The sequence below is a fragment of the Numenius arquata genome, chromosome 14 (genome assembly GCF_964106895.1).
Source record: "Numenius arquata chromosome 14, bNumArq3.hap1.1, whole genome shotgun sequence".
NCBI lineage: Eukaryota > Metazoa > Chordata > Aves > Charadriiformes > Scolopacidae > Numenius > Numenius arquata.
In genome coordinates this window covers 2,927,457-2,948,208 of record NC_133589.1, presented here as the reverse complement: position 1 = coordinate 2,948,208, position 20,752 = coordinate 2,927,457, and the positions used below count along the sequence as shown (strand labels likewise).

At 45.2% G+C, this 20,752-nt stretch overlaps 1 protein-coding gene across 1 annotated transcript; it reads left to right on the top strand.

The window, feature by feature from the left end:
• Window positions 1-868: 868 nt before the first annotated feature.
• Window positions 869-20,184, top strand: SNX8 (sorting nexin 8). The gene is made up of 11 exons (XM_074158656.1): window positions 869-923; window positions 9,174-9,364; window positions 10,851-10,968; window positions 14,009-14,130; window positions 14,500-14,580; window positions 15,700-15,860; window positions 16,238-16,370; window positions 17,400-17,468; window positions 18,267-18,416; window positions 19,139-19,288; window positions 20,071-20,184. Exons 1-11 carry the CDS (start codon window positions 869-871, stop codon window positions 20,182-20,184), a joined length of 1,344 nt encoding a protein of 447 aa, XP_074014757.1.
• The last annotated feature ends 568 nt before the right edge of the window (window positions 20,185-20,752 follow it).

Sequence of the window (20,752 nt, the reverse complement as noted above, 5' to 3'; positions counted from 1 at the left end):
TTTTTATGGGGTTTTAGAAAGGGCTTTTACATTCCAAATGCTCTTATTTCTGTGCTTGCCTGAACGGGGCTCATTTCTACCATATTTCCCTTTATTAGCGCGTTCCTTCTGATGCGTGGCATGAAATGCTACCGTGTTGTTTCCTTTGCCAAAACACTAAACCTCTCCTTTCACCTATCATCAAGAGTATTTCATAAAAATCCAAGCGCATCCAAAACATCAAAAATGTTGGGGGTAGGAGGCACCCCCATTGATAGAGGTCTAAGCGGCAGCAGAAATGAAATGCTGTGGGAAAAGGTGAGTCGATGGATGAAAATACACCAAATATACCCAAATTGCCTTGGAGGATCTCCCCCGACTTGAAACCTGAAGTGAGTTGCCAGGTGGCTGGAAGGATTGTTTTATGGCCAGCAATTTTCTCTCTACTTTTCACGGCGCAGAATGAAATCCGCCAGAAGTTCACGTTCCCAACAACCATCCTGTCCAGTTTTCTGGGAGAAATAATATTAATTTGATTTGGGGATAAAGCCCGTATTAAGCCCGTGAGCCGATCTCTTCTTTTTTCTATGCTTTAAGGAGTTTGAAAGCTTTATTCTCACTCTCCGAGAGGTTGAGGGGCGCTTTCCCCTCAGCAACAGGGGGGGCTCTACCGCCTCTCCGAGCCCCCCTGGGGACAGACCCCCCCCCCGAGCCGCCTCACGGGGGACGTTAACCACAAGCGGTGGCGTTGTGGCGTGTCCCGGAGCTCGCCCACAAGCCGAGCCCCCCCCGCCCCCCCACCTCCGGCCCCGGGGAGGCGGCCTCTCTCCGCCCGCTCCGCCCGGCGCTGCGGAGGAAGGGGAGGGCGGCCGCCGGGCCGCGGCCTCACATGACTGCCGCCGCCGCCGCGATGGACGGCGAGCCGCCCGCGGGCACCGGCACAGGTACGGGGCGGCGGGCACCCGCCGGGGCAGCGCTCGCTCGGCCGCCGACGTGCCCCTTCCCTCCCGCCGGCCGCCCGGGGAGGGTGACGGGGCTCCTCGGGGGGGAAAGGGGAGGGTCGGGGCCGCTCCCCCCGCCAAAACCTGAGGTAAAAAGGCGCTGCCTTCGCTTTCTCACCCCCGCCCCGGGCGCCGGGCCCGCGGGGGGGCTGTCCCACGGCCGGGCCTCGGCGGTGCCCGCTTCGTGGTGCCGGGGGGGTTCCCCCTTCCCCTCCTGCCCCGTGGCGGTGAGGAAGGGGGGGTGTTGGCGGGTCCCCCCGGGGCCGGAGGGGTTCGTTCCCCACCCCGGGCCGGGGCAGCCTCCGTCGGCCGGTGGCGTCCCGGTGCCGCCAGTTCCCGGGGGCTTAAGGCGGGGAACAGAACTTTTTCTTCGGGGGGGTCGCGCTGAAATTACTTTATTTCGCCCCCTCCGCCCGCTCGAACGGACTCAGCGGGTCGTTAAAGCGGTTTATGGAGCGGTTCGGCGGGTTCTCCCAGCGCTAGCGGGGCCGGTACCGTCGGAGGCCCGCGTCTGCTCCCGGCCGAGCCCAGCCCTCCCGTCCCCAGCCCCGGGAAGCGGCTCCGGAGGCTGCCGGAGCTGTAGGAGCTTCGCAGCCCCAGTCTGAGGTGGAGAGAGTTGGAGCCAAACGCTGCCAGCGCCTGTTGTGAAACGAGAAATGGAGGGAGCTCCTGGGCGAATGAAGAAAATTAACGTGCTGGGCTCATAAACAGTTAAAGGGAGGGAAAGGGGATAATACAGTTCTCTAAAGTTCCGTTAAAGTGGCTGAAGTTTCATACTGGCAGTTACGGCTCTCTGCATAGTGTGGTTTGTTTTTTTTTTTTCTTTATTTAAAACAAAAAAAAAAACTAGTAGAGGTTACAAGCTTTATGCAGGGGAAAAATGGTTTGGTTGGAATATAGACCCAGCGTGAGTGTGCTTTTGATAGGCCTGTGATGCTCCTGATGCGGACAATGCTTATAAATAAATTATTTTGGAATATTTCTGTCCAGGACTGATGTAAGATATTGGGATATTGAACAGCAGCCTTTGCGGGGAAAAAAAAATGTCCTACTGTACCAAAGAAAGAGCTTGCTCAGGTACGTCTGTTACGGGTTTACCATCTGCTTCAGGAGCCTTATGGAGGTAAAACAGTGGTCTCCGAGTAGAGTATTCTTCATCTGATGAATCTCCACACTGGTGATGGTGCTTCTGTAACTGCCTGACCTATTCAGCCTTGTTTAGAAATCTTGGCTTTCTTTCACAAAGCTGCTGTTGTGAATTCCAAGAGAAGGTATCCAATGATCTTAGCAAAAGAGAAATAATGCTGTGAAAGCAGGAATGCGTTTATTTCTAGCATCATGATGCGGGTTCGGTGATCTTGGAAGGTTCCCACCCAGACGTAACTGTTTTTTGGGGCTCAGCATTTTGTCGGTGAATATTTTAGGAGGATCTAAATCTCCCGAGAAAGAAGGAGAGTCCTTCTCTCTCCCAATGACAGGGCCCATTGGTGTCCACCTATGGCAGCACATGCAAATGCCGTCTGTTTTTTATTTTGCAGGATTAAAAGTACTTTAACAGAATCAAGAGAGAAAAGAAAAAAAAGGATAATGCCCAATATATTAAAGTCAGTTTAGCAAAGTTGTTTATATGGACTTTTTTTTTCCTCCTTCTTTTTTTGCTCTTGCTCCCGTTTGAGGCTGGTTTGCAATGATTGCAGGGAGCTCACCCAGGTACGTTGGCTGGGGAGGGAGGTGGGGGTGTGTGGCCCGAAGGTTTGGTGGGTAGGGCTCTCCCGGTTGCAGTCAGTAGAATTTCAACGTCACCAGCCTGATTTCCCCCCCAGTCTTCCAAGTTTTTGTGGGTTGGTGCAGGTTGATAGGGAGAAATGCGTCAGTTCCAGGGAGGTGGAACTGGTGCAAAAGGAAGGGAGCTTCGATGATTGCTTTCAAGGAGAATTTGAGATGGGAATGAGCTTGTTCTAACTGTAAAATGTGTGAAAAGACCACTGGGAGACTGTAGTGTGCGGAGTGGCACAGTGTTTTTTGATGTTTAAATACTAAGATCAAGTCTTCCCCCGGTGTGATTAAGAGGATAAAAAACATGAGAAAGATGAGAAGTAAAACAAAATGATAAACAATTTCTTCTGATTGGGTTTTCTTGATCTGTCTAAGGAAGGATGATTGTGGAAACTGGGCAGTTTTATAGCTAAACTACAATGACCTTGTAAATAGAACAGTTGTATGTGTTATTGCTTGTTGGCTTACCTTTTTGGGTCTGAATTTTTACGCTTCCAACCTCTTTTTTTAGAGCTGGCTGTGAAAAAATGATAGTTCAGCAGTCTTCCATCGGGAGCCGGGAAACTGCCCTAGTGAGGACTTGACTTCTTGTCTCTGGTATTTGGGGATTTTCCTCGATGGACTTTTTTTCCCCCTGATCCTGTTATTTCTGCAATGTGTGTAGCTCCATCTCACAATTACTGACCCTGGCCCAGGTTGCCCAGAGAAGCTGTGGCTGCCCCATCCCTGCAGGGGTTCAAGGCCAGGTTGGAGGGGGCTTGGAGCAACCTGGTCTGGTGGGAGGTGTCCCTGCCCAGGGCAGGGGGTTGGAACGTGGGTGATCTTTAAGGTCCCTTCCAGCTCTAACCATTCTGTGAGTCTGTGGTGTTTACTGCAGTTTGGGACTGTGGCTCCATGGCTGTCTTGCCAATGGAATGTGTTCCTTGTATTGCCAGATGTGGGAAACTACTTGAAGATCCAACGGCATAGTTAAAAGAACAGGGTACGAGGCTTAAACTTAGTTTTTTGTCCTGTCACACGGTAAATTGGAAGGAGATAACTGGGTCTTGGGGTTTTTTCCTGCTGTAGTCTGTGATGGCGACATTTTGAGAAGCAGTTAGAGGCCGACAGCTGTAGGGGAATCAGAAATGCTAGTGCTTTTTTATTTTTAAATACACCTTAAATAACCTCACCTGACTATTTTTTGAGTCGTGCCGTTACTTCTCTGCTTTGTCTTGAGAAGCACCAAGTGCTGAGGAGCAGTCTGAAACTTGCTTGGAGAAAAATCCCCAACCAACCAACCACGAAAAAACGCTAAAAACCATAACTACCCCCAACACCGCAAAAACAAAGGAAAAAAACCCAAACAAACCCAAACCAAAAAACCTAGCCCCAAACCCAGCGTAGCCAGCACAGGGTGCATATTTGACATCTGCACTGAGAAAGATGTTTTGTTTTGTTTTGTTCTATTTTTTTAAGGAGAAAACCAAAATGTTAGAGCTTGTTTTCCAACATCTAATTTTATGATAGTACGTGTATTATTTTATCTTGTCTGGTTTTGGCAGTGGATGGCTTGTGTTTACAAGGTAATTGTTGGGAGGGAGAAGGACACTATCACACCATCTCTTAATTAGAGTAAAGCTAAATATGATTGCTTTTCTTGTACCTAATAAGAAGTAGGGACCTCTCTTCCATGCTGAACGCACACCTGTGTATCATTTAGCTCTGTTAGATAAAATAGACTGATTCCTTTGCGTTGCTCCTTTCAAAATAAGAATTGCATGGTTTTAAATTCCTTAAACCCAAGCAAGTAGCATACAGTTGTCTCAAAAATATGTAAAGCCTTTAATAGGAAGAAAGTTTTGTTTGCCTTTTTTTTTTTTTTTTCTTCTGTGGGACTTCTGTTTTTCTTTTCTTATTTTTAGGGGATTTCAAATTATGCAAGAACCAAAACCAAAAATGAGGACAAGGAAGGGAATCTATTTGAAGTTGTAGTTGAAATCTGCACCAGCTCTCCCAGAGGCTGATGTGGCCGCTGAATTCTGGAATTATGGAGGAATGCGTTTGACACAATGAGGGAGAAAGGCATTTCCATAATTCCTGAGGCTTTTCATGAGAAGGCAGAAAGGAAGGGGAAATGCTGATGACTGATATCTATGTGGCTGCTTTAGTATTCCTGGACCAGGAGTTTGTAGTGGAGCCCTCATTTTTTTTTTTGTCAAGGAGAAATCTGAGGTATCTGGGCACAAAAATACTCAGTTCTTGTACTCCCTCCATGTGTCATGAGTTGGATCCTTTCTGCTCCGCGAGGCTGTGATGATGGAGAAGAAACCTCAGCTATTTTTCCTACAGGCTTTCCTTCCTTTTAAATTCTTTTCTCCTTCTAGAAAATCTGCTTCGAATGTGACAAGTCATTCTATGGCACCTTCTACTTAAGCGTGTCTAATAAATTTAGCTGATTAACACACCCTGATATAATGAAGAGTTGTTAGTAGCAGCCAACTGGAAAATGGAGATAAACCCTACAAATTTGGTTGACGGAACGTAAATAGGGAGGGGAGATCCATATTGTGATTTACCACCTATGCTTCCAGCCCTTGCATTGCCCTTCTCTTTTAGATGTGCTTGTTTGCAAGTAAAACCTCCGTGTAGCGAAATCAGACACTTGAAATTCTACTTTGGGTTTCGTAAATGTGTGATTTTAGAGATGAAGATTGAGGAAAGCGGTACCTGTGGAGGGCAGGCTGCTGGCTGGTCTGAGTGGGAGCAGTGAGCCTGGGGCGTGTGGCGGAAAGTAGCGAAGCTCTCTGTTCCAGTTGTTTGCTGGGTAAGTTTCTCAGCTCCTTTTAGTGCAAAGGCTACCTCACTTGATACTGAGAAAATGAGTATTAGGCAGTGTTTTTGTAGTTGTTTTCCTTTACAATCAAGCAAATCTTAGGCTGTGCTTTCAATGCTTCTTTTAAACTTTTGTGTCATGTTGTCTGCTTGCTTGCGTACGTCTGTATGTATGTATTCTTTTTAATTTTTATATCAAATTGTTTTCAGTTATACCAGGCCACTTCCTGCTATCTTATTGACAACAGATTGAGGAACTCTGCTGTAACAAAAGGCTAGCTCACACGTAAAATGCTGATTTTATTTTGTCTGCTTCCCTGCGTTCCAGGGGACCGTTCCATACCTCATTTCTGCATTCGCTTACTGCTGTCTGTGTATAAACTTCACTAGATAATGATCTGCTGAAACCAGAGGGAATGTTTTCAAAATTAGCTGTTCTCCAGCGGAGAGTGCGTGATGGGAAGCGTTAAGTGTGCTGTTACAATGCATGTAAATCCTTTTAGTGGTGGAACACAGGAGCTCATACCAATGAGTTCCCACTATTATCCACCGTTCCTGGCCAGGGCTCCCGAGGCTTTTCCTGAACTGACTCTTTAGTAGAGTGGGATGAAAAATGGGCTGAAGAACAGCTTCGGTATATATTGCTCTGCAGGGTTAGCGTTAATGCCACCGTGTTTTCTAGAACAGGTTAACAGCTGTTCCAAAGTCATCTTACTGTGTTCTCAGACCAGCGTCTGAGGCTGTGAATTCACTCTCTTGTTGGTACGGAACACACTGAGATTATTAATTAAACATTAATTATTTGAACTTGTTTGTACGGTTGTCTGATTTGTATGATTTCACACATTTAGACAAGGTTGAGATCTAAAGAAGCTACAAAATGTTTCAGGAAGAGCCAAATGTGTGAACTGCTGATAAAGAGGAGGTATTTCCTGTAGGTGAATTTTAGAAAGCAAATTTAGAGAATAACTTGGTGAAAATTAGCAAAGCATTACAAATGAGAAGAGCAACGTGACTGAATTGTCAAAGGAATGCTGAGTCTTGTCTGGATCTCTCTATGGGACCTCCCTCTGTCGTCGTTTTAGGGGATAAGGTGGGCTCAGGTCACTGTAATGGACCTCAGTCCTTCTCAACATCAGTTTGGCTGCAGGTTCCAGGTCTTGCAGATGAAATACTGAAGGATTCATAGCTCATCCTATAAATCTTTTCTCCTGATGCCTACCTTTTGCCACCGGGAGTTTCAGCAGTTTGGCAGCAGGGCTGAGCCCCAGTTTAGTGCACAGTTTGTGCCATGAAAGCCCCGCTTTGTCGGTCGGCCAGCAGGAAGATGGAAAGCCGGACGAGTGAATGGACAGGCGGGAGGAGTGCTGTGTTAGCGCAGATTGGCACGGCTCTGGGGGCAATGGGGAGGTTGCCTTTGGCTAGTCCCTCTCTGGGCCCAGTGCCAGCCTCTGAAAGGTGAGCCAGAGGTTTAGCAACACGGAGCACTCTGGAATTGCATGTAAGTTTGTGCGTGCGTGCATTGCAGGAATAACAAAATCTCCTGTGTCACGTTGCATTTCACTGACACGTCTTGAGCAATTAAACCCAAGAATTACAAGGGTGTGCACCCAGAGAACCGCTGCTCTGGAGAGCGAGGCTCTTGTGCTTCCCATAATTAATTTTGTGTGTGTTTTTGACACTTCCTCTTGATAGTGTGGTTTATTATACCTTGCTGTCCCATGAAAGGTCAGGTGGGCAAGGATTTTTCTACACTAGAAAACCTTTTGCCTTGCTATCCGTAGTCTGAATTTTCTTTCCTCCTTTCTCTCTTAGTTCAGCACCTATCCGAAAAGTGGCCGTACAGATACGTTATCACTTTATCCAGCAGTATCCCGTGTCAACATTGAATTAGCTTGCGTTACCGTACCACAGATTTCTGGCAGGTAACTGGAAGTGTTTAGCAGCTGCTCCGTAGGTGGGGTTAGTAGGTGATACATTAGTCTGTTAAAGCAGAGGTGTTAAGACTTGCTTCTCTGAGTCACGGTAGCAGGAATCTGAAGCCTGATGAGACATGTGGGATAAGGTCATTTGTCCTGGATTTGGTTTGATTTCCTTAAGCTGTTTTATGGAACAAAGAACGAAGTGTCTGTTTTGAAGCTGTGTGTCTGGGGAATTGGAGATTACCTGTTTTTCCCATTTATCAGGGCCTAGAGCACGTGAAGGAACAGGTGGGAAATCCTTATCAGGAGGAGGTCAAGGCTTTCAAGTCAAGGATACGAGTTCTTATCTTCCCTCGCTTAATTTCTTACACAGTTAGCAACTTTTGGAACTATGCATCAAAGCTTACTGAAATGGGTCTTGCTTCTAGAGTGTCTTTTTGCGTTCTCAGAATTTTAGATGTGTTTTAAGAAGGGGTATAAGTTCTGCACAACGGCAAGGACGGGATGTTTAATACTGCCTAGCTTTTCTAGGCAACTCTTCATCAGTGGATTCGACTTGCTTTGTAAAAGAGCTTGTTCACAGTGTCCCTCTTAAACAGCCAAATGCAGAGAGGAAGCAACCCATCTGTTCCAGACAGGAGAACAGAACTCGGGTAGGGGTTAGATAGATTCCAGGGCTATATCCACATTTTTCACCCTGTTTTTTACGTGTGAAATGGGTAGGAAAAAAAAGGACTGCTTTGAAAAACAATGTAAGCTTCGTTTACAGTGGCACATTATGTGTAGTTGTGAAGTCGAGATAATGGGCTGCACTCAGTCACTTGATAAAGAGCGCTCTGAATCATCATCTTTGCCCCTTCTTTGATGCAGTTTGTCCTCCAGGTCCGTATTCTTAAGAGCCATCTCTTTTCACTTTTGCATCTGGCTGAGAATCAGTCAGAATCTCTCTGTCCGGAGCTGCCCAGCTGTGTTTGAACTCGCTGTAAAAAGCTGTTTGTTTTTTAGCTACAAGCTGTGGAATAGGTATATGTGAAAAATTTTGGCAGAGCTTGCTGTGGCAGAGGAACTGGCGGGTTGGTAGCCCTTACTAGGAACCTTTTTCCCCTGCTCTTGAACTTTAGCACATTGACATAGTTACTGTAATTCATGCCCGCTCAAGTGTACTGTCGTAGAGTTGAAAATTATGTCAAATGAAGTGTCTCCTTCCTTTGTAATGACATGTGAAATTAATGTATTCCATTTCTGCAGCGCAGTGAAATAACACATTTTCTTTCCTTCCATGAGTTGTTCTAGGCAGGATCCAAAAGCGCTGAGCAAGGGTTTCGTTCGTTTTGGCAGATCCTGCTGTGGTGGGAGCTGGACAGACAGGAAATGCAGGCCTCTGAGGTGATTCACAGGACAAATTTGGCCTGTGATGCTTCTTTTGCTCAGTAGAGATGTCTTTCTGACTGGGTATAATTGGTGGTGCTCCTGGGTGTTGCGAAGAGGGAGGTACCGGTGTCTTGGACGTGTGTGAAGCAGCATAACCTCCTGGGGGAGTGGCTGGACGGTCGCTCTGGTTGTGTTGCACCACTGTGGGAGCTCTGGGCAAGGGAACACAATATTGTCAGGCTACATCTTTCACTTTATCTTATCAGGTCTACTGGACTGTTTTTTTTTTTTTTCCCTTTTTGTCTTTTAGATTTGGCAAAGCCTCCAGTAAATGAACCGAGGGAACCGGAACAGTTTCTGATGCAGGCGCCCCAGGGAAATCCACTGCTGCTTTCCCACACCCTTCAAGAGCTGTTGAGCAAGGACAGTGTGCAGGTGGAGCTTATACCTGAGAAGAAGGGCCTTTTTCTGAAACATGTGGAATACGAGGTTTCCAGCAAGGTAACGTGGAGAAATACTGGTCTTTGTGAGAATGTTACCTTCTTAACAATGTCTCTGCAGTTGCTGGTGGCAAAGTCTTGCCTAATGTGATGGATGTGTTGGGTGATGCTGGTTTTGAGGAGGCCGGTTGTGTGGGCTTACTTCCCCTGGGCTTCTGCAGTACGGAGCATCTTCTGACTGAGGTCTGATGGATGGTCTGCTTGTCTACTCGCTTGAAACCGAAGCTCTGTACAAAAGCAGATGTGTAACATTGGAAACTGAATGTTTTCCTAACGAATTGGTGTAGGCGACTGGATATTGCAAACTATTTCCAGCTAGTGAAGAAATCGCATTAAGAGTGCTAAACTGAATCCTTTATAAACAGAAAAGGTACCACAAATCCTTCTGCCAAGTCGAGGCCACTTCCAGTTTACTTGCCCCGGTCCTGACCTGTAGGTTCCGCTCTTGGTGTAAGAGAAGATTGTAGATGATGTATCTCTTCCTACTTACAGAGCAAGTTAAATAGCTCTCCAGTAGCTTCTGTGTGTTTTTCCAAGAAGGAAATCTGTCCTCTTCAGAGTAGACCATGAGCCATTTACATCTCCCACCAAAACATCGGTTACTGAGTAGCGCTCAGACTGTTGCAGTCACTGTTGTACATATTCAGAGACACATTTGTGTCACTTGTCTGTAGTGACATTTGGGGCTTGAGGTGTTTCAGATTTTGCCTCCTATGTGTCTTGTTCTAGGTGCTACCTAACTTCCATTTTGGAATGGAAAAAATGGTTTCTTTGGCCTCTTCCACATATTGATCTAAAAAATGCAGAGTGAAGAACTAAGGTTTTAAAGGAACTTTCAATCTTTGTTTATAGATCTAACATCAGCGCGAGGTCTTTCTTTCTCTTGTGAGCTTCACTTAAAACATCAGTCATTTGGACTAATACCTGTCATGATCTAAGACTGTTTTGCCACTTCTGGATTTGAAACTGATTTAGAGAAATTTTCTGAGAGCTAGAGCTCAGGGGCTTGCAGTGCTTCAAGAGAAGAGCTCTCTAGAGCACTTTTAAGTGTTGGCACTATTTCTAAATGTTCTCTCTAATCTGGAAGACCAGAGAGTTTGAGGGAGCAATGTTATGGAATCATAGCAGGTATAGGGATATTTGTAATTTTTCGGGAAACCTCTTCCTCTCCATTTCTTAGTCTCTTTCCTCTTGTGTGTGAATGAAATCTGACTTACCTTTTAAACTGAAAATCTTATTCTTCAAAGGACTGTAGTTAGAAGAAGGACATCTCTATTCATAATCAAAAGGTGGCTACCTTCAGAGTCTTTTCTCCCTGCTTCCCAGCACAGGGCCTCTAAAGATAAGAAATAAGTAGTTCCTGCAGTCTCTGGGTGTGACTTCTTTCTTTTCTTCCTTTTCTTTTTAGTGCAATGGATAGAAAAAAAAAAAAATTATTGTCCAGCCTGTTTATTGATTTGTCTTTTTCCTCCCTTCCTCTATTGCAGCGATTCAAGTGCTCGGTCTACAGGCGATATAATGATTTTGTGGTGTTCCACGAGATGCTGCTTCAGAAGTTCCCATATCGCATGGTGCCAGCCCTTCCACCAAAGAGGATGCTGGGAGGTAAATCTGCGTCTGTCTTTTGACTGGAGGGGTCAAACGGTGCAAGCGTGATTGAGATGATACTGTTGAAAATAAACGTATTAAAAAATTGAAAGTCTTTGCTTCTGCTTTGTTCAGAAAGCAACTCTGAGGCTATAACACATAATTTGGAGGTGTGATTTATTGCCATCCTAGAAATACTCTATACATAAGATATTAATGTAAAATTCCAGGGTGTGTTGTTTTTTGGGTGTTTGTTTTTTTTTTTAATGGAAGTTTATCTATTGCCTTTTCTGGTAAGATTTGAGGTGTAATTCTACACAAAAGCATGGCAGAGTTACAGCCACTGTTTTTTAGGAAAATAGGTTTTAATGATACTGATGGTTGTTTTGTGTAGTGTTCAGAACAGAAAAAACCTGTGGAAATCCCACAGGTTTTCTATAGCGAGTGAAGAGTAAAGATTTAAAAAAAAAAAAAAAATCTATATTAAAAGGCTTAAAACTGCAGAGGAGCTGATTGCGTAAAACCCAACAAAATTGCTTCTCTGGTGAGACCATACTTGATCCTGCTGAGTTGGTGTAGGGTTCTGACCTCACACACACCTAAAAGGGGCTGGCAAACGCGGGGACGTTAAGTGACCAGCTCCAGCACTGCGTATTATAGTAGTGCCTCTCACAGAAGCCTTATGGTGCAGGCACTGGTAATTGCACTTTCTCAGTTTAAAAAGGTGTTTTTCTGGCAGAGGAACCAACTGCCTTAAAGTAGCTATTGCCCTTTTTTTTTCTTTTTTTTTTTTCTTTTCCAAAAAAGACCTAAAAAGGCTAACCAGAAACTAAAACCCGAGGCTGGGATCAGTGTCAGTTCATTCAAGTCCATTTTGGCTGTTAGAATAGAAACCAAAGAAGTATCCCAAGCCTAAAAGCATATTAAAGCTCCTTCAGGTACATTTTTCACTCATCTGAAATATTGGCACTGCCTTAAAACTTTTATTATTTCAAATGTTGCATGACAGTATAAAAATCCTGTATTGTTTTTTTGCTTTATCTGTGAGAGAACAAGCTTTTCACTGTCTTCTCTCCTGCCCGTGCTCCTAAGCTTAATGAGTTTCAATAAATAATTGATTTTGGTGAAGGAGTCCATGTATTGCTGCAGTAAAGAGGAGCTGGTGAACAGTGAGCGGAGCGGGGTCTGTAGTGAACCGGAACAAAGCAAAATCATAGCGCTGAAAAGCTTCACTGCTTGTAAGTTCTTATGATGGAATGTAAATGGTGAAGACCTTTCTTTCGAGGTTGCGAAAACCCGGCTGTTGAATTCGCCCCGATTCAGTGTTCTCAGCCAGAATTTCCAGAATTTCCACTTCATGTAACACCTATAAGCAAAGTGACCTTCTCTGATTAACCTCAGCGGAGAGAGGATTGAAAGAAGCTCCCAATATATATAATTTGTCACTCACTGTTATTTCCTTGCATTGCTGGTGTGTTGCTATTTCTGTGCATTCACCGGTGCGTTTCTTCCCACAGATATCATATATTTAAGGAAAAACTGATAGTATTAGTACCCAAAGTGTGCTAGGAGTACAGTTCTAATGCAGCCCCAAACTGCGTTGAGGCAGAGAGTGATGATGGCTTTTAGTCCAGCGACTCTCGTGTAGAAAAGCTGCGTAAGTGGTCTCAACAGAAGCTACAAACAGGAAAAAGGAAATGGAATGGGTAGTTCTCATTTCTGAGTAGTTAATGAGCTGACAGATGGAATTGCAGGACGTGGGATTTGATGGATTACTGTAGATGTGTGACTCTTGCAACCGTCTTGGTCCCAGAGCCGGATGGTCAAAGCTCTGTGCGTTTTATACTGGGTGTACTCACCTACTACATGACACTTATTTTCGTGGTGGTCTACTTTTATCCACCTGTCAGATGAAGAAAGATCGACAGTTTGCACTTGTTACAGCTCATTTTGGAGGACAGCACCAAACGGAGGCAGATCATGTAGGAAGCGTGTAGATGATTTCAGAAATCTCCGTGTAGGCTAAAATATGAACAAAGCAAAATCACCATCTGCAACCCCAATGACAGAAAACCCATGTGATGTGTGATACTGTACAAAGGATCATTATAGAGAGTCCATGCAGCCAGCAAACTCCCAGCTAAAACTGAGGCAAAAGAGTAATACCTTTTCATGATATGAGGGTGTTGTCACGGTTAAGAGCATTCCCGTAATTCTGTTCTGCGCTGCTTTCTTTTTCTTCAAACCTATTTTCGTTTAATTTTTCATCTTTCCTGAAAAACGCCGGGATTTTGTGATTTAATGCTTTACTGCATTAACACCGGATTGAAACTCTTCCTGTTTCGAGAAGACACCTGGAACTTTTTTAGCTTGACAAGTAAGGACCCTGGCTGCACGTCCTGCAGATTGCTGTGCAGGTCTCCCAAAGTACTTTCTGACGTCTTGCATGAAAAAGATAGGCACCGATCTTGAACAAACAACTAAGAAAAGCCCTACCAACCTTTCAACCTTTTATTCTCCCTCTAGCCCCAAAATGCTTAAAAGTATGGAGGAGGGACTGTTGAGGGTACATCACACTGAATCTAGTTGCTCAGAATAGTGAGCAAAACCCCTGTAAGTATTTGTGAGGTATCACTTTGCAGTGGCAAGAAGCAGCGTGCTGTGCGTTTCCCAGGAGTCCCAACCAGAGTGAGATCCCTCTGGGGACCAGAGGAAGAAAAAAATCTTCGTACACCCGCAGTGTGTCAGTGGAGGCTTCAGGCCTTAGACTTGACTGTTTATCCTGCTTGCCCCTGTGAAAATAAACACGCAGAGAGATATGATAGATTTCAATAAGATATAAAGAACCACTTGAAGGAATATTTGTTCTGGTGGTCAACCCAAAAGATCTATTTTAGGGAGCTGACAGATTATAGATAATCATTCATTGGTTTTGTTGCAGTGCTTTACAAGACTTATAAATACAGAGAAATTACCGGACTAAGTGCTTTCTCTTTTCTCTTTCCAAGCAGCTGTAATATGTGGTGTGTTAATTGAAATTTAATTTTTCTTCCCGCAGCTGATCGAGAATTCATAGAATCAAGGAGGAGAGCGCTGAAGCGTTTTATAAACCTGGTGGCTCGACATCCCCCTTTCTCAGAAGATGTTCTCTTGAAACTCTTTCTCTCATTCAGCGGCTCCGTGAGTACTTGTTAGCAATAGTCTTGAGTTTGCGTGTCTTCCTCTGACTGCTTTGCTGGGCATAGAGTTCCGAATTGGTCTTGACCTACACTTTGTTGTTCCCCGTGATGAGAATTTTCTCTCAACATGTATTTCCACAGCTGGAAGGTGGAAGGTAATTGCACTTAATGCCAGGAGTATCGGTATTTTGAAAATGGTAACTGTTCTTAGGGGAATACATATTATACGTCTCCTTAAATCAAAGCTAACCTGGGTAAAGCTCTATCTGCGAAGTTGTGCCTTTACTATTGCAATGTATCTGAGAGCTCTCTGAGCTGCCTGGGTGTTACTTACTTCTTTCATGCTCATTTGATTCTGTGTCTTCTCCAGGATGTACAGAATAAGCTAAGAGAGTTGGTCCAGGGAGTAGGAGATGAATTCATGACCTGCAGATTAGCTACCCAGGCCAAGGTATGTATAGGACTTTCTTGCAACATATTATTCTGCTTTAAATGGCTCTCTCCTCCACGGGGATCAGTTACAGCATTTGTTGAGCGATGGAGACCTTAGGCAGGAGAGAGTTGTTTCCGAAGTTTGAAGGACTTTCAAACTTGTGATTTTATTGAAAAGATCAAATAAATATTTGACTCTTGAGGCCCTGGTATTTCGAGCTAAATGCTGGTTCATGAATATGATAAAGATTAAACAATGAATCCTGTTCAGAACATGTTTCTGGGTAATTACTTGTACTTGCATAACAAAGGCAGGCACATACTGCACAATTTAAAAGCTAATACCTAGATTGATGTGTTCATGCCCTCATTCTGTCCATCCTCTTCTCCCTCCGGGAGAGTAATTTGGACTGTTATATAGAGAAGTTAGTTACACGTTCTCCATACGGCTGTTTATCCCAGTGATTAGTGCTATGGCAAGTTTTAAACGTACATTCCCTGTGTTCATTGAGCAATTCTAAAGCAGGTTGTTGTTCAGGTTCCTGCAATGTTAGCAGAAGGTTTTGCAACTGGAGCTTAATTCAGGCTTTTCCCAGTGATGCACAGGTCAGAAAGAGCTGAACTTTCAGTACATGCTTGGCTTTGCCAGGCTGGCGGTTACCGGCAGCTTCAGATCAGAACCTGTGAGCTTGAAACCTCACAAACCCTGTTTTAACTGCAGAGTAGAATTGCAGATTTTTCCAACTGTCAACACCTGGTATTTGAACCTCTTTCTGCCTCAAAATTAGGGATATTTCATCACAGAATGGTTTGGTTTGGAAGGGACCTTAAAGCTCCTCTCGTTCCACCCCCCTGCCCTGGGCAGGGACACCTCCCACCAGACCAGGTTGCTCCAAGCCCCATCCAACCTGGCATTGAACCCCTCCAGGGATGGGGCAGCCACAATTTGCATAACATCTGACTTGGACACCTAAAATATGAAGTTAATCTCTTCAGGGCTGTTATAGTGCGGTGTGAGAGAGTGAGAATGAGGGGGAAACCTGTCTCTCTCTGCTGGCTATAGAGCGTACCCAGAACTAATGTGTGTGTGTGTGAGTCTCTGATCTCTCCACTAGTAACCTCTCTTGCACTTCTTCAGGACTTCCTCCCAGCCGACATACAGGCCCAGTTTGCTGCCAGCAGGGAGCTCATCAGAAATATTTATAATAGCTTTTATAAGCTTCGGGACCGTGCAGAGAGGATAGCTTCTCGAGCCATCGATAACGCCTCGGATCTTCTCATATTTGGAAAGGAGCTCAGGTGGGTTGAGGGGAAGAGGATTTGCTCATGGGAACCTTTCTGCTCTTTCAGAATGCATAAGTTTTCCCTGCAAATTGGTAAGAATGAGTATTTCAATGCATGCTGTAGGTCATAATAAATCTTTCCTACTATAAAAGAAGAAAAGGCATGTTTTCTACTAAAGTTGCATTGCATAGAGCAAGAGAAAAGAAGACACAAATAGTTTGACATTCAGGTACTGGTTCTATTGTCAGTACATACACAGCTCTGCATTTGTGACAGCTCAGCGCTGCGAGCTGTTTAGACAGAAGTGAAACTCCGAACTGCTCTCTGCAAGCGTATCTATCTACTTCGTGGAATTTGTCCCCTAGATTTGAATTCTTCTTATCTCCTCCCAGTGCTTTGGGCTCAGACACTACGCCGCTTCCTTCCTGGGCTGCTTTGAATAATAGCACGTGGGGGACTCTGAAACAAGCCTTGAAGGGTCTCTCTGTTGAGTTTGCGCTGCTGGCGGATAAGGCCGTGCAGCAGGTGAGTTCTTTACCGTTTTCTTTCTTTTTCCTTTTTCCTTATTGTAAAATGAAGAGGGTTCATTGCTGCCTCAAGTTTCATCTCACACCCTCGCCCACCAGGCTGCTTGTTCAGGCTTGAATGAAAAACCTGGACTGTGTTTAAATGGGAAAAATACAATAGGCAAGGGAAAGGAGGGAAAAGCTTGCTTTCTTTTTTCATTTCAAATGGTTATTGGACAAGTTAAGCTGTGCTACTGTACTGAGCTGTCCAAAAGTCTTGTGTTCTGTCTTATTAATCTGCTACAGAGAATACAGAAGAATTATTTCTGAACCAAATTTTGACATTCATATACTTTAACATTACATGAGAGTCATTCAGACAGAAGCGTCATATTCCTGTGTAAGTTTGCAGTGCGATAATAACTGTTAGAGTAATGTGAGAGCGTGACAGGCTGGGAAGGAAAAGTAATTGTTTTGTCTTCACTTCATCTCGTTGTGTTGAAACACTCGGTGTGCTTTCATAGATCAGTCAGACCAGGTCTCTTTCTCCGGAGTTTATGCTCCAGAGAGCTCTATTGATACTGGAAGAAAAAGACAGTATTTAGTAAAATAAAAAAAAACAAGCAGTGAGATTTGGCTTGGTGTCTCATCTCTGTCTCCTGATGCACGAGCTATTATGGGGAGCACAGAGGTATTTACAGCTTTAATGGATTAGGTGCCTTGTAAGAAGGGAAGATGAAAGATTGGAGGAATCTGCGAGAGCAAGAAATCCCAGGCAGAGAGCGCTGAAAGGGCTGACACACGGGAGTGTGGAACTAACTCCTCTTGTCACGATCAGTCAGTCGGAAAAGCTGTTCCTGCTCCAGTCAGATCTCTGTTCCGTGAACTGAACACCCCAGTGCCATCTGAAAGGTTTTTGAAGCTGTTGTGCAAGCGTTGATGTGCCCCACAGAATACATGGGGGGCCTGCATGGTGTAAGGATGTGAAGAACTGCGATGTGAGTTCTTGCCAGGCTTACGTAAAATGGACTTTTTCCTTGTTTTCTAGGGTAAACAGGAAGAGAATGATGTGGTGGAGAAGCTGAACCTTTTCCTGGATTTACTCCAGTCCTATAAAGTGAGCTCTACTGTTCTTCTGCCAATAAGAAAGTTGTTTAGAGCAAGCTTGTGCTCTTTGGAGGGTGTAACGCCAACTGGATGGAAAACTGTCTGGGAGGCCAGTTGAGAGGCGAACTGGGCATCTGGCAGAGGGAGAGGAGTGGCTGCTGGCCGTATCCAGCTGTGTGGCCTGACTGATCAGCTCATCCTGTGATGAGAATTTGCCGAACGGCAAACCCTGCAAGGGGTTTAAAAACATAACTGCTTGAACTGTATGGATCAGCTAACTTTTTATAAATTTGGCTACTTTTGAGTCAAAGCAGTGAGTTAAGTGGCTACTGGTCATGGACACGTGAGTTCAGTTACAAATAAAAGAATTTCTGTTAATACTAACCCTTTCGATCAAAGGCACTTTTTTTTAGAAGCACTTACTGAAACTGTAAGTGGTGGCCTCTCCTGACATTCCCAGGCCTGGGCTGACGTAGAAGGACACTATGGAGCTCTTACCGCAGTTAATTGCCAGCACTTAATATTGAGAAGGACACAAAAGATAAGAGGCCTGATAAGATCTAAACTGTTGGCAGAAGCCATGTTTCTCTTAAGCTCACTGGTCTGGCTCCAAGCAGTTTTCTTGAATTCTTAGCTGCCAACATTTTTTTTTTTTTTTTTGACCCTCTTGAAAATAAATAAAGAAAAACCAGCAGCGTAGAAATTCCATAAAGTGTGACGGTGTGTTTGTGTTCCTGATGTACTTGGCTGAGGTGCTTGCTGCCTCTCGGCTTCCACTAAGTACCTGTTTTTTCCTTTTCCCATGAAGGACCTGTGTGAAAGACACGAGAAGGGGGTATTGCACAAGCACCAGCGAGCCTTGCATAAGTACAGCATGATGAAGAAGCAGATGATGAGCGCCACCGTGCAGAACAAAGAACCGGAGTCGGTGGAGCAATTGGAATCCCGAATTGTGGAGGTAGGGCAGGTGCCTGGGCGAGCAAAGGGTGGTTCTGGGCTCCCAAAACGGTGCCACTGCGCAGTATTTGCTCACTCGTATTTGCACAAATATGACTACAGGGGCTTACAGGAAAGCTGGGGAGGGACTCTTGATCAGGGAGTGGAGCAGTAGGAGGAGGGGTAATGGTTTTAAATAGAAGGAGGGGAGATTTAGGTTAGATATTAGGAAAAAGTTCTTTGCTGTGAGGGTGGTGAGAGCCTGGCCCAGGTTGCCCAGAGAAGCTGTGGCTGCCCCATCCCTGGAGGGGTTCAAGGCCAAGTTGGAGGGGGCTTGGAGCAACCTGGTCTGGTGGGAGGTGTCCCTGCCCAGGGCAGGGGGTGGCACTGGGTGGGCTTTAAGGTCCCTTCCAACCTGAACCATTCTATGATTTTGTGAAAGCCATTCGGCCAAAAGGGTAACCTGTACTTTGGGGAATTTGAGCTACCTGCTGTGCTACAGGGAAAACACTGTTTGTTTTCCTCGATGCTTCTTACTGGCTCTTTGGCAGCGTGTTGTTTGCAGGAGCTGTGGAAAGCAGCAATCTGTCATAGCAAAAACCTAAAAAGGCAGTTCCTGGACCCGTTTGATATGTGTTTGAATTGCTGGGATGGTGAGGAATGCTGTTTTCTCCTGCTGCAAGTGAGCTTCCTTGGCATATCCTCTTCCTGGCAGTGTATTTCACTGAGCTCCTCTTCTTTCAGCAAGAAAACGCTATCCTCACCATGGAGCTGCGGAACTACTTCTCTCTGTACTGCCTGCATCAGGAGACACAGCTGATCCACATCTACCTGCCTCTCACCTCTCACATCCTGGGGGCCTTTGTCAACTCCCAGATCCAGGGTCACAAAGAGGTGAGTTCTGCTGGATTGTTGTGTGGTTTTTTTTTTTTGTTTGTTTGTTTTTTGTTTTTTCCCCAAAATACGAATGAGAACTTGAATGCATTTGTTTTCACCCCTGGGCCTTCCTCCTTTAACCATCTGTCCAGCTGGGCGCTCTCAGAACTTCCTAGGAAGTCACCAAAGGTCTTTCCAACTTGGGGTGAGGACCAAGGCCGGCCTCTAACCCCTCTAAAAAGACTGTATCTTCTTGCAGCAAGTTGCTCTGGTTTTCTTTTTTTTTTTTCCTTCTTCTCCCATCTGCAGATAGCCTTATCCTATGGGTAGTTGAAAAAGACCCAGCCATTAAATAACGAACTATTTTGTAATGAATGATGGAATCTGTTTTTTGTTGTGCTACGCAGAAATTACACGACAAAGAACAACTTCCTTGTTTTTGCTCTAAATTAAAAAGCTCCCTTTTGTTAACCCCTGAATCTGACCTTCAGTATTCCCCGTGTAGAGTCTTTCTTGCGTTCGTCATGTTAGAAAAGTCTCTCCTCCTTCAGCTCCCACCCTCCCTGCAGTGAAGGAATGTGACCGAGGTGTGGGAAATCTCTCATCTCAGTGAAATGCCGAGAGCCGCGTTGTAGCCCCAGTCTAAAAGGGACAATCTGGGTCCGTGGGACTTCCCCAAAATACTTCAGCAAATGTGTGTTGTGCTTTTGAGTACTCTGAAACCGCTGCTGAAGTACAGCGAGGTGAGATGATTACCTGCCGTGTTGTCATGGCTCTTTTCTCTCCTTTTCCGCTCGCAGATGAGTAAAGTTTGGAATGAATTGAAGCCGAAGCTGAGCTGCCTCTTTGTGGGATCTAGCAATATGCCAACTCCACCATTGTCGCCTCCAGAGGGAAACTTCTTCTCCAATTAATGCTCTGAGCATCTGGCGTGGAGCAAGAAGTGCAATCAGCCAAGGGGTGGGACCTCTACCTCCAGATGTTAGAACAAATCCTCCAAACAGCTATTTTTTTTTTTAATTATTATTATTTTTTTTTTAATACCGCTGCTTTGAGCTGCTCTCTGATTTAGACAGACTGGATGTGGGGCAGAACATACGGATATCAAGATAGAATCTCTTAATTTGGAAATGCTCCGGGGCAGAGCTGATGTTGGTTGTGCTGCAGTCCCTCTCCGTGGGGTCAGGATGGGACCTGGTGCAGCGGGTGCCGCGGTGCTGTTGCCGACGCCTCTGCATCTCGTACTAAGGGTCCGTCAGTAGCGTTTATCTGACGGGTCTCCATGCCTCTCTGAGCGTGGAGGGGAACGGGGGTGTCCGAAACACTTGTCGTAGAGATGGATTGAATTCTAAGCTTGGGGGGGGGCGTGCGTTAGAGGCGTAAGGAAAGCTGAAAGCCATCCCCCACCCCATCGAGAAGTGTCTGGGTTTGGTTTCTTACTGCTAGACCCTAGAGCAGACGACGTGAACGGAGGGGCTGGAT